Source organism: Geospiza fortis, unplaced genomic scaffold (genome assembly GCF_000277835.1).
Source record: "Geospiza fortis unplaced genomic scaffold, GeoFor_1.0 scaffold2556, whole genome shotgun sequence".
Taxonomy (NCBI): Eukaryota; Metazoa; Chordata; class Aves; order Passeriformes; family Thraupidae; genus Geospiza; species Geospiza fortis.
Window position 1 is genome coordinate 1 of NW_005054786.1, and position 13,305 is coordinate 13,305.

The 13,305-nt window shown below is 53.2% G+C and overlaps 1 protein-coding gene across 1 annotated transcript in view; it reads left to right on the forward strand.

Moving 5' to 3' along the window:
• Nucleotides 1-329: 329 nt before the first annotated feature.
• The window catches only part of PLXDC1 (plexin domain containing 1), a gene marked incomplete at its 5' end in the record, with an annotated part of 13,389 nt that continues 413 nt past the window's right edge, over nt 330-13,305 (forward strand). Inside the window, 10 exons of the mRNA XM_005431160.2 lie at nt 330-399; nt 1,154-1,276; nt 1,958-2,076; nt 2,176-2,275; nt 3,826-3,921; nt 5,069-5,150; nt 7,988-8,045; nt 9,486-9,621; nt 12,057-12,092; nt 12,494-12,648. Coding sequence (XP_005431217.1) covers nt 330-399; nt 1,154-1,276; nt 1,958-2,076; nt 2,176-2,275; nt 3,826-3,921; nt 5,069-5,150; nt 7,988-8,045; nt 9,486-9,621; nt 12,057-12,092; nt 12,494-12,648 — 975 coding nt within the window. The remainder of the gene's footprint in view (nt 400-1,153; nt 1,277-1,957; nt 2,077-2,175; nt 2,276-3,825; nt 3,922-5,068; nt 5,151-7,987; nt 8,046-9,485; nt 9,622-12,056; nt 12,093-12,493; nt 12,649-13,305) is intronic.

Consider the following 13,305-nt stretch of genomic DNA (forward strand, 5'->3'; position numbering starts at 1 on the left):
TGAGCCCTGTGTGTCCCTGCGTCCCCTGGGTGATTCCCGTGCTGTCCCCTGTGTCCCCACGCCTGGCGGGGGTGGCCCAGGGGCAGCGGGGGCCCTGTGAGAGGTTTGGGGAGCTCCAGGGTTTGGGAAGTGTTTGGGGCCTCCTGGTCGTCCCAGGGATGAAGGAACCTGCAGGGTTTCTCTCCCCATCCCTCTCTCCTTCTCTCTCCATCCCCCTCCCCCCATCCCTTTCCCCATCCCTTTCCCCATCCCTCTCTCCCACCCCTCTCTCCCCATTCCCAGAGTTTTCCCAAGGGCTGATTGTGTCTCTCCCCCTCTCCACCCCACAGAGGATTGTCCTGTCCTTTGACTTCCCCTTCTACGGCCACCTCCTGCGGCAGGTCACCATCGCCACCGGCGGTGAGTGGGGTGGGACATGAGATCCATGGGATGGGATTGGATTGGATCCATGGGATGGGATCTGTGGGATGGGATCCATGGGATGGGATGAACGTGATGGGATCCATGGGATGGACAGGATGGTATCCACGGGATGGGATCCATGAGATGGGACAGGACAGGATGGGATGGTCAGGATGGGATCCATGGGATCAATGGGATGGGATCCATGGGATGGACAGGATAGGATGGGATGGGATCCATGGGATCCATGGGATGGGATCTGTGGGTTGGGATCCATGGGATCTATGGGATGGGATGGGATAGGATCCATTGGATGGGATGGGATGAGATCGATGGAATCCATGGGATGGGATGGGACAGGATGAGGTCCATGGAATTGAGGGGTCGGGATGGGATGGGATCCATGGGATAGGATCGATGGGATGGGATGGGACGGGACGGGATGGGATGGGATGGGATGGGATGGGATGGGATGGGATAGGATGGGATGCCCACAGCAGGGCCTGGACATGGATCTGGCTCTACCCTCACCCCCCATCCCTGAGCCCCAGGGAGCTCAGAGATCGGGGTCTAGCCCTTCCAAGCCCTTCCCGCACCCCAAATCTCCTCGGGGAGTCAGCAGCTGCTGCTCCTTGTGCTCCTGCAGAGACAGGGGGGACGCAGCGGGGTCAGAGGGGAAATCCAGAGGGGCAAAAAACGGGATGGGTGAGGCAGGAAGGAGGAGGGTGAGCTTCATCCTCTGCCCGCTCAGGTTTCATCTTCACGGGGGACATCATCCACCGCATGCTCACGGCCACGCAGTACATCGCCCCCCTCATGGCCAACTTCAACCCCAGCTACTCCCGGAACTCCACCGTGCAGTACCTGGACAACGGTGAGAGCAGCTCCCCCTGCTCCTCCCTCAGCCAGGTGGGCTGGAGACCCACCTGTGTCAGCTCAGCCCAGCTCTGTCACCTGTGACTGTGTTCACAGGGGTCCGAGGGTGAGGGAAGAGATGAGGATCTGACTCTATGTTCAGAAGGCTGATTTATTATTTTATGATATATATTATATTAAAACTATACTAAAAGAATAGAAGGAAAGATTTCATCAGAAAGCTAGCTAAGAATGGAAAAAGAAAGAATGATAACAAAGGCCTGTGGCTTAGACTCTCTGTCTGAGCCAGCTGACTGTGATTGGCCATTAATTAGAAACAACCAACATGAGACCAATCACAGATCCACCTGTTGCATTCCACAGCAGCAGATAACCATTGTTTACATTTTGTTCCTGAGGCCTCTCAGCTTCTCAGGAGGAAAAATCTTAAAGAAAAAAGATTTTTCATAAAAGATGTCTGCGACAGTCACCCCTGAGGCAGGAACGGATCAGAAGATCCTTCTCTGTCCCCATCCCTCTCTCTCTATTCCTTTCTGTCCCCATCCCTCTGTGTCCCCATCCCTCTCTCCCCATCCCGTTTTGCTCCTCTCCCAGTGGATGCTGCAGGTTGGGGGGCTGAGGTGGAGGTTGGACGGAGCAGGGGGAGAGGGAAGGACTGAGCAGCTCTGCTCACCCCCAGGGACGGTGTTCGTGGTGCAGTGGGACAAGGTTTACCTGCAGGGCAAGGAGGACCTGGGCAGCTTCACCTTCCAGGCCGCCCTGCACCGCAGCGGGAGGATCGTCTTCGGCTACAAGGAGGTGAGGGGATGGGGCAGGAGGGTCCCCGTGGGGCTGGGAGTGGGGTTGGACATTCCTGGGATGTGTCCCAGCCTCTGTCCCACCCTCTGTCCTGGGCAGATCCCTGTGCCGGTCCTGCAGATCAGCGCCAGCCAGCACCCGGTGAAGGCCGGGCTCTCCGACGCCTTCATGGTGCTCAACCCTTCTCCTGATGTGCCTGGTGAGTCCCTGGGGGAGCTGATCCCGCAGGGAGAGGGCTGGGATCCTCATCCTGGGGGGTTTCAGGGTGGGAGGATGCCCTGCTTGGATTCCCAGGGAGTGTGAGGAGGGCTGTGGGGTTTGCCTGCCCCTCACGTTCCCTGTGACCCTTTTTGGGACCCCTTTTTGGGACCCCCTTTCTGAGATTCCCTTTTGGGATCCCCTTCTGGGATCTCTTTCTAGGATCCCTTTTTGGGACCTCTTTTTGAGATCTCTTTTTGGGATCCCTTTTTGGGGTGCATCTCCCCATGGCCTCATGCTCTGGCTGGAGCTTTGCCCAGTCCACAACCTCCAGGAGCTTTTCCCTGATTCCCAGCTGATGAGGAAGAGGAGGGAAATCCAATCCTTCCTCAATTCCAAAGGGGTAGGGCAGGAGGTGATTTTTGGGGGGAAGCGGCTGCAGGAGCCCTGGGAGCTCTGGGTGGTGCCTTGAGAAGGCTGAGCTGGAACTGAGGCCAGAATTACAGAATAAAGCAGGGATTTATTCAAAGCATCCCCTCCATGGATCCACCTTGGGCAGCACAAGAGCCCAGCCAGGGCTGCACCCAAGGTGAACCCAAAATGGTCCCAAAATGAACCCAAATGGTCCCAAAATGCACGACTGCTCACGAGGTCTCACTTTTGTAAGTTCTGCTCCATTTGCATCTTGCAGTTCATTGTCCCATTCCAGCTCCAGCCCATGCAGTCCCATCCTGCTTGTTTTTCTCTCTCCAGCCCACGGTGTTTGTGCTCTTGGGGCTGAGATTTGGATCATTTGTCCTTGGTGCCCAGCTGGAGCAGGAATTGTTTTGTCTCCCTGCTCTGTGCACAGAGCTCACCATCCCATAATATAAAGCCCAGACCCACACACTAAAGCAGCACAGAATCTAAAAAAAATATAAAAACTAAAACCTGAGGCATCAGGGGGAGTGAGTCAGAGCCCAGTGATGTTTGTTTGGAGCTGTTTGGGAGCGGCTCTGGGGCTGGAGCCTGGCCCGGGCTGGGCTGGGCTGAGCTGGGCTGGGCTGGGCCGAGCTGGGCGAGCTCTGAGCTCCTCCTGTGCCCTGGCACCTCCCAGCCTGTTGGATGAAGTTTTTTTTTTCTGACCCGGAGATGGGACAACTGAGAGGCATTTAAAGAAATTTATTCTATTTTCACTCTCGTGAGACAATACAGATGTTATCATTAACTCCATCGCAATCACAAGCCAATTATTTCCTGATTACAACACATTATAAGTGGGGGTTTTTTTGGGCTTTTGTTTCTGTTTTCCCCTTAATGGACAGGTGACACAAACCCCAACCCATCCTCCCTCCTGGCAGCTTTGGAGAATTTCCTACAAATCCATTTCCCAGCCCAGCCCTCCTCCAGGGGCACAACCCCACACCTGGGGCCACCTGTGCCTTTCAGCAGCTCCCCCAGAGCCCGGCCCAGCCCTGGGCAGGGGAATTTAAGCCTGGCCCAGCCCTGGGCAGGGGGTTTAAGCCTTGCAGGGGGGTTTAAGCCCGGTTTAAAGCCCAGGCTCCGTTGCAGAGTCCCGGCGCCGCACCATCTACGAGTACCACCGCGTGGAGCTGGACACCAGCAGGATCAGCAGCCTGTCAGCTGTGGAGTTCACCCCGCTGCCCAGTGAGTGCCCCTGCCCCTTGGGCACCCCAAATGCCGCCCACAAACCCCAGCAGCCTCGCAATCCCAGCTTCAGGAGGCGGCCGAGGCAGGGCTGGGGGTGCTGGGGGGGTCGACGCCGCCCAACTCCTGGGGTTTGGGGTCTGTGGGGTGGTGGAGGGAGGGGGCGATGTCAGCAGGAGCAGCTCAGCACCACCCTGGGGAGCAGCTCAGGCTGTCCTGGGGTTCCTAGGGAGCAGCTCAGCCCATCCTGGGGTCCTTGGGGTGCAGCCCATCCGCACCCTGGGGTCTCCAACCCATCTTGGGGTCCCCAGGGAGCAGCCCAGCCCATCCTGGGATCCCCAGCTCAGCCTGTCCTGGGGTCTCCAGCCCATCCTGGGGTCCCTGGGGAGCAGCTCATCCCCACCCTGGGGTCTCCAGACTGTCCTGGGGTCCCCAGGGATCAGCTCAGCCCATCCTGGGATCCCCAGCTGAGCCTGTCCAGAGGTCTCCAGCCCATCCTGGGGTCCCTGGGGAGCAGCTCACCTTGTCCTGGGGTCCCCAGGGAGGAGCTCAGCCCAATTCTGGGGTCCCCAGGGAGTAGCTCATCCCCACCCTGGGGTCTCCAGCCCATCCTGAGGTCCTCAGGGATCAGCTCAGCCCATCCTGGGGTCCCTGGGGAGCAGCTCACCTTGTCCTGGGGTCCCCAGGGAGGAGCTCAGCCCAATTCTGGGGTCCCCAGGGAGTAGCTCATCCCCACCCTGGGGTCTCCAGCCCATCCTGAGGTCCTCAGGGATCAGCTCAGCCCATCCTGGGGTCCCTGGGGAGCAGCTCAGCCCAATTCTGGGGTCCTCAGGGAGCAGCCCAGCCCATCCTGGGATTCCCAGCTCAGCCTGTCCAGGGGTCTCCAGCCCATTGTGGAATCCCTGGGGATCAGCTCAGCCCCACCCTGGGGTCTCCAGCCCATCCTGAGGTCCTCAGGGAGCAGCCCAGCCTATCCTGGGATCCCCAGCTCAGCCTGTCCAGGGGTCTCCAGCCCATCCTGGGGTCCCCGGGGAGCAGCTGACCCTGTCCTGAACTGTGCTTGGGACATTTGTGTTTCTCTCCGTGGCCAGGGAGCTGCCCCAGCCCGGCTGGAGCCTCTCTCGTCTCCCCTCTCTGTTTTTTGCAGCCTGCCTGCAGCACCAGAGCTGTGAAACGTGCCTGAGCTCGGAGCTGACCTTCAACTGCAGCTGGTGCCACGTCCTGCAGAGGTCCTGCCACCACCCCCTCCCCTGCCTGCTGCCCCGGGCTCTTTCCATCCTTTTTTTTGGGATCATTTCCCCGTTTTTTGTTGTTTTTTGGGGTGCTGAGGTGCTGCTCTTGGCCCCACAGCTGTGCTTCAGCCGTGACCTGATCTCCAATTCCAAGCCACTCCAAGGCTGCGTTTCCTGGGGTTTTTTTTTAGTCCTGGAACAAGCTGGGACCTGAGGCAGGACTCAGATTTTTGTCAGTGAGCTTAAAAACGAGGGAAATTTGTCCTGATTTGGGCTGGGATCAGTGGAAGGGCAGGGAGGGGACACTCCTCGGGGTGAGACAGCCCCTGCTCATCAGGAATGGGGCCAGCAAAGCTGTTGGGGAGGAATTTTCTGATTTTTTGGGGGTTGCATGGAGGACGTGGAGCTGTCCCTGCTCTCCTCCAGCTCGGGCAGGGTTGTGCAGAGCAGATTTAATGAGATGGAGCTGCAGGATTGATTGAGAGCTGGTGGCAGGGGAGGGGACCCAGTAACACAGATCCTGTGCCGTGCAAAGCCCGCTCTGCTGAGGGCACCTGCCACCCCCTCCCTGTCCCCTGAGCCACCCCAAAGCAGCTCTGGGTCCCTGTGACACCCCCGAGCAGGGTGGCAGTGGCGGTGGCTCCGTGGCAAGGGGACGTTCTCGTCCTGGGGTGGCTTTGGTGACAAAACTCCAGCCTGGGTCTGGTTTGGGCCGGGCTTTGTTCAAACCCTTCCTTGTCCTGCTTGTTCCCAATTCCCGGGTTTGGCAGATGGGATTTTGTCAGAGCATGGGGTGGTTTGGGTTGGGAAGAGACCTCAGAGTCCCCCCAGGGCCACCAGGGCCACCTCCCACTGTCCCAGGGGACCCGGCCGGGGACCCGGGGCCAGCCACAGCTGCTCTGGGAATTCCATCCTTTTCCACCCTCTTTAACCCTTTCTCACCCTCCTCTAACCCTATTTCACCCCCTTTAACCCCTTTCTCACCCCTTTGATCCTTCTCCATCCTCTTTAACCCTTTCTCACCCTTTTAACCCCCTTTTCATCCTCCTCTAACCCCTTTTCACCCCCTTTAACCCTTTCTCACCCTCCTTTAACCCTTTCTCACCCCCTTTGATCCTTTTCCACCTTCCTTTAACCCTTTTCCACCCTCTTTAACCCTTTCTCATCCCCTTTAACCGCCTTTCACCCTCCTTTAACCCTTTTCCACCCTCTTTAACCCTTTTTCACCCCCTTTAACCCTATTTCACGCTCTTTAACCCTTTCTCACCCTTTTAAACCCTTTTCCTCCCTCTGTAACCCCTTCTCACCTTCCTCTAACCCCTTTTCACCCCCTTTAACCCCTTCTCACCCCCTTTAACCCTTTCTTAACCCTTTCTCACCATTTTCACCCTCTTTAACTCTTTTCCACCCCCTTTAACCGCTTTTCACCCCCTTTAACCCTTTCTCACCAGCCCCACGTCCCCCGGGGACAGCTCAGCTTCCCAGTGGGAATTCCAGCTGGCAGGAACGTTCTGGAAATGCAGATCTGGAGCAGGAGGGCCACTGTCATCCCTGGCTTCCTCCCCAAAGAGCTCCAGCCTTGGAGCCGACATCCCAACCTCGTGATTCCAACCCCAGCTCTCTCCTAAATAATAAAATCTGTATTTTTTTTTTTTTTTAACCTCTGCTGAGCCCATAATTGTGACAGGAACTGGACTCGAAGCAAAGATCTCAGAAGTTTCTTTGTGGTTTCTCCTTTACCCTGGTGGGTAAATGGATTTTTTTGCAGGGGTTGTTTGGGGGTTGAGCCTTTCCAAAGGTCAGAGCTCTGCTCCATCCCCTGTTCCCGCAGGGAATTCTCGGGCTGGTGTTTGCCTGATGTCATCTGGAGCTCCTGCAGTGTTTTTCCTGTGCAGATGTTGCTGGAAGGAGCCCAGGGAACCTCGTGGGTCTCACAGCCTTGCCCTGGCACCGAGTCCGGGGAGTGGAAACTCAAACTCAGCCCGGGCCTCTCTCCTGATTTCCCCTCTGCTTTTCTCCTGATTCTCCCTCTCCTTTTCTCCTCATTTCCCTCTTCTTTTATCCTGGTTTCCCCTCTGCTTTTCTTCTGATTTCCCCTCTCATTTTCTCCTCATTTCCCTCTTATTTCTACTAATTTTCCCTCTCCTTTTCTCATGAGTTCCCCTCTCTCCTCCTGATTTTCCCTCTTCTTTTCTCCTGATTTCCCTCTCCTTTTCTCCTGATTTTCCCTCTCCTTTTCTCCTGATTTTCCCTCTTCTTTTCTCCTGATTTTCCCCTCTCCTTTTCTTGTATTTTTTCTCTTTTTTTCCTGTTTTCCCTCTCCTTTTCCCCTGATTCCCCCTCTCTTTTCTCCCCATTTCCCTCTCTTTTTCTCCTTATTTTCCCTTTCCTTTTGGCTATCACACACCATGCTGTAAATGCTTTAAAGATAATAATCTAAAATTACCCCGCGTGGTTCGTACTACAATACAACTTATATAATATATATTTTTATACTTTATACTTTATATATATCTATATCTATATATCTATATCTATATATCTATATCTATATATCTATATATCTATATATATATATATATAATATTTTATTATATAAAACGTTTCTATTTCTCAAAAATATCCAGTTTTATTTTCCAGGCCACCTTTTGAAACTTGTTTCTAATTTCATTTTTCTCTCAACCATATCTGTCCTATTCAAGATAATTTCTAAATCAACATTTCTTATCTCAAAGTCTATATAAAAAATGTATATCCTGTGAACTTTTTGTTGAGTTTTAAACATTTCCTATTTCCCGTAACCTGGCCCTGGATAATCCTGATTTTCCCCACAGGTGCTCCAGTGGCTTCGACCGGTACCGGGAGGAGTGGCTGAGCTACGGCTGCGGCCAGGTGAGCACAGAGAGTCCCAGTCCCAATAAATCCCAATCCAAATAAATCCCAGTCCCAGTCCCTTCCTGAGTGCAGGGAATGGGGCTGAGCCACACGAAATCCATGGCCCCCCAAAATCCATGGCCCCCAAAAAATGAATGCTTGACCCAAGGTGTTCTGGATCAGACTGAGCATCCCTTGGGATTTTCCTTTTTTCCTTTTAGACACCCCTTGAGATTTCCCTTTGGATTTCCCTTTTAGATAACTCTGTAGTCCCTTTAGATACCCCATTAGATACCCCTTTATTCCCTTTGGATATCCATTTAAACATCCCTTTATTCCCTTTAGATAACCCTTTGGATATCCCTTTATTCCCTTTAGATACACCTGTAGATCATTCTTTATTCCCCTTAAATATCCCTTTATTCCCTTTACATCCCATTTGCCCCTTTATTCCCATTTTTCCCTTTATTCCCCTTTATTCCCATTATTCCCATTTTCCCCTTTCCCCCCTTTATTCCCATTATTCCCATTTTCCCTTTATTCTTATTTTCCTTTATTCCCGTTATTCCCCCTCCTCCTGGAGCGTGACTCTTACTCACTGCAGGCAGGAAGGAACGAGCCCTGTTTGTGTCCCTGGGAGCAAAAACTCACAAGGATCAGCCCTGACCAAACATCTGCTTCTGCTTTGGCCTTTTCTCTTTTTTTTTCCCTTTTCTTCTTTTTTTTTTTTTATTGTTCCTTATTTTTGTTTGCTTTTTGTGGGTTTTGTTTGTTTGCTTCAATTTTGATTTTTTTTTTTAATTTGGGTTTTAGGTTTTGTTTTGTTTTTCTATGGTTTGGTTTGGATTTTTTTGTTGTTGTTTTGTTTGTTTGGTTGCGGTTTTTTGTGTTGTTTTTGTGGGTTTTTTGGGGGTGATCTTTTAGTGATTTTATTCTACTTTCCTACTGAAAATTCAGCTTTATTTCACCAGACCCTTTGAGGTCACTGGACCCACATGGGGTCACCCGAGGTGCACGAAGGATTTGTCCCCGGATTTGTCCCCAAGATTCATCCCAGGATTCATCCCAAGATTTGTCCCAGGACTTGTCCCTGGATTCGTCCCCAGGATTCGTCCCCAGGATTCGTCCCAGGATTTCGTCCCCAGGATTTGTCCCCAGGATTCGTCCCCAGGATTTGTCCCCAGGATTCGTCCCCAGGATTTGTCCCCAGGATTCGTCCCCAGGATTTGTCCCCAGGATTCGTCCCCAGGATTTGTCCCCAGGATTCGTCCCCAGGATGAAATCCTTCCCAAATTCTCCTCCCCTTCTGCCCCCTCTGGGTCACTTCTGTGTTTGAACTTCAGCGTTTGACCCCGCAGAGCCCTCCTGGAATTCCTGTTGGGAGAAAAACCATCTCCAAATTCTCCTTTTAACCCAAATTCTCCTTTTAACCCAAATTCTCCTATTTTCCCCCACCAGTCGGATGAAAAGACCTGTGAGGACCTGGCGGAGGGCGGGCACTACTCGGCGCCCCCGGGCAGCTCCGTGTCTGTGTCACCCGGCGCTGTCACCTCCCCCACGGCCTCGCTCTTCCTCGACAGCCTCACCACCGAAGGTGGGTCCTGGACAGGTGACCCCAACCCTGGGGGTGTCCCCAGACCTGTGACCCCGACCCTGGGGGTGTCCCTGGACAGGTGACCCTGCACCCCTGAGCCCTGCGAAGGTGATCCCCATCCTTGATGCCAAACCCTGGAAAGGTGATCCCAGCTCTAGGGGTGTCCCTGGACAGGTGATCCCCCATCCCTGATCTATGGGAAGGTGATCCCCTCATCCCTGAACTCAATCCCCAGACAGGTGACTCCCTGATCCTGATCCCTGGACAGGTCTTCCACCTCCTCAAAAAGCAAATCCAAATCCAAGTAAACGCCAGATGGGTTTTGGAGCAGAATCCTGGAATGGTTTGGGTGGGAAGGGACCTCAAATCCCATCCAGACCCACACCTCCCACCATCCCAGGTGGCTCCAAACCCTGTCCAAGCCTGGCCTTGGACACTTCCAGGGATCCAGGAGCTGCCGCAGCTGCTCTGGGAATTCCATCCCAGCCCCTCCCCACCCAAAATCTTCCCAAAATCCCCGCCCAAGTTCATTTCTCCACCTGGATCTGTGAAGTTCTGCAATCCCAGGAGGATTTGGGTTGGAAATCAAAGCTCACCCCATCCCCAGGGCAGGGACAGCTCCCACCATCCCAGGGTGTCCAAACCCCGTCCTTGGGGAAGGATGAGAGCAGGAGATGATGGGAAGGGCAGCCAAGAGGAGACACCCAGCAGTGAGGCACGCTGGGAAGAATGTTGGGGTTTTTTCCAGCTTTTTTTATCCATTTGTGAAGGTCAGCGAGCAACCAAGCCCTGGTGGGGAGAACGCTCGGGATCCTAAAGGGGTCAATCCCAGAGAGAGGGGTTTGGATTTCACTGGTGCCAGGACTCTCAGCCTGGAATTCCCGCGGTGATCGCTGATTTTTTGGGATCGCCGCTCCACAAAAAGCCCCGATCTCCCCTGGAGACGCCCGGCATCCAAAACTCCATAATCCCATTAACGCGGGGCTGGCTCCGCCGATCCTGGCGCAGGTAGCGCCGCAATTTGGCTGCTTAATAGTCCCTAACGCAAAGTGCTAATTAGGATAAATAGAAAGAAGCGTCGGTAATTGTCCTTCAGCGCCGGGAAGGAGCTGGGAGGGGGAACGAGCTCCTGCCCGGCAGGGCTGACTTTGAAAGGAGCAATTAAAGGCAAGGAGGGAGGCGGGGGGGTTGGAACTCCGCCACGAGATTGTTTTCCAGCCCATCGCTGGTTCTTGGAAAAAAGGAACAAGAGGCTCTGTGTGACACAGAGCATGGAAGTTAATTTGTGATCTTGGAAGGGAGCAAACGGCAGCTGCAGCGGGAGGAGAGCGGGGAACAGCAGAGGAGCAGCTCCATCAGAGAGGGGAGCTGGCCCTCAGTGTCCTCTTCAACCGGCCCAGATCCCTGGATCTGTGTCCTGTCCAACCAGCCCAAATCGCTGGATTTGTGTCCTGTCCAACCGGCCCAGATCCCTGGATCTGTGTCCTGTCCAACCAGCCCAGATCCCTGGATCTATGTCCTGTCCAACCATCCTGGGAATTCTGGATCCACATCCTGTCCAACCAGCCCAGATCCCTGAATCCACATCCTTCCCACCAGCCCACATCCCTGTGTCCTTCCCAGTCAGCCCAGACTGGTGGATCTGCATCTGTCCCACAAGCCCAGATCCCTGGATCCACCTCCTCACTATCCCAGATCCCCGGATCTGTGTCCTCCCCATCAGCTGAGCTCTCTGGATCTGTGTCGTCTCCACCCAGCCCAGATCCCTGGATCCATGTCCTCCCCAACCCTTCCAGCCCCCTGCTTCTGCTCCTGGAGCTCTGGTGCACAGCCAAGCCTGGGAATTCTGGATTGGGATTTGGAATCCAAGCCTTGGGAATTCTGGATCGGGATTTGGAATCCCAGCCCTGGGAATTCTGGATCAGGATTTCGCCCCGGTGAGGGTGATCATGTGGAGCCTGTTGAGGGACAAAGCTTTGCCTGGTAGATCCTGGTCCTTCCAGAATGAGCCACGGAATGGAAGGGGATTTTGAGCATCCTGTGGGTTTATTTGGAGTTTGGGAAGTGGATTTTGAGCATCTGTGGGGCTTTTTTTGGGATTTGGGACGTGGATTTTGATCATCCCATGGGTTTATTCGGGATGCAGATTCCATAGGCTGAGCAGGGACACGCCGTGATGGATCGAAGCTCCCATGGGGAGCAGAACAACCCGTCGACCCCTTCCTGGGGACATTTGTGGTCCAGGTGCCACCTCAGGGAAGGAACCCCACACACCACACCCCACTCAGCCCCTGGCATTTTCCAGGTGCTTCCCTTTCCCACAGAGATTTAAAACCGCCCAGAAATCCCACCCTGGGGGGAGGAATTGGGTGGGAAACACGAGGATATTGCTGCAAACTCCTGATTTTCTGTTTTGCTGTGTTTTCTCCTTGCAGATGACACTAAACTCAACCAGTTTGCAGGAGGAGAGGGTAAGGAAGGCCTTTTAACTTAGCATAGGGGTTTTTTTAAAACTTTTTTTTTTTTGGTAACAATTTGTGATTTGGACAGGGAATAGAACAAATACTTGAATAATTTATTAATTTTTTTTTGTAATTATTTTTAAATTTGTAAATTTTAAAAAACTTGTAAATTTTTTAATTTTTAATTTTGTAAATTTTGAGAATTTTTCATTTTAAATGTTGTAAATAATTTTAAATTTTAACTTTTACACATTTTAAGAATTTTTAATTTTGAATTTTGTAAATGCTTTTAGATTTTAAACTTTGTAAATATTTTTATATTTAAAATTTTAAATTCTGTAAATTAAAAAAAAATTTTTTAATTGAACAGATTTCTGAAAGCCTCCTGACCTTTGCCATTTTCCCCCCAGGGAGCAGCCTGCCCTCGCAGAGCGCGGGTGCCCCGATCCCCACGGGCACCGTGGTGGGCATCGTGGTGGCCGTGCTGGTGCTGGCTGGGGCCATCCTGGCCGGGATCTACATCAGCGGCCACCCCACGTCCAGCGCCGCCCTCTTCTTCATCGAGGTGAGCCTGCAGCTCAGCCCTGCCCAAGGAATCATCCCATCCTCCTCATCCTCCCACTCTCCTGGATCGGGGTCCTTCTCCCGTCTCAGATCCTTGGATCCATGATCCTGGATCTGTGTCCTCTCCACCATCTCAGATTCCTGGATCTGTGTCCTTCTCCCATCTCAGATCCCTGGATCCATGTCCTTCCCCTATCTCAGATCCCTGGATCCATGATCCTGGATCTGTGTCCTCTCCACCATCTCAGATTCCTGGATCTGTGTCCTTCTCCCATCTCAGATCCCTGGATCCATGTCCTTCCCCTATCTCAGATCCCTGGATCCATGATCCTGGATCCGTGTCCTTCCCCATCTCAGATCCCTGGATCCATGTCCCTCCCACCATCTCAGATCCCTGGATTCATGATCCTGGATCTGTGTCCTCCCATCTCAGATCTCTGGATCCACATCCTCCCCACTGTCTCAGATCCCTGGATCCATGATCCTGGATCCTGGATCCGTGTCCTTCCCCATCTCAGATCCCTGAAGATGTGTCTTTCTCCCATCCCAGATCCCTGGATCCGTGACATCCATCCATTCCAAAGAACCCTTTGGAAGCATGAAACAACATTTTAAAATTCACTTCTATCACTTAAAACACTCACACTGACAGAGCACT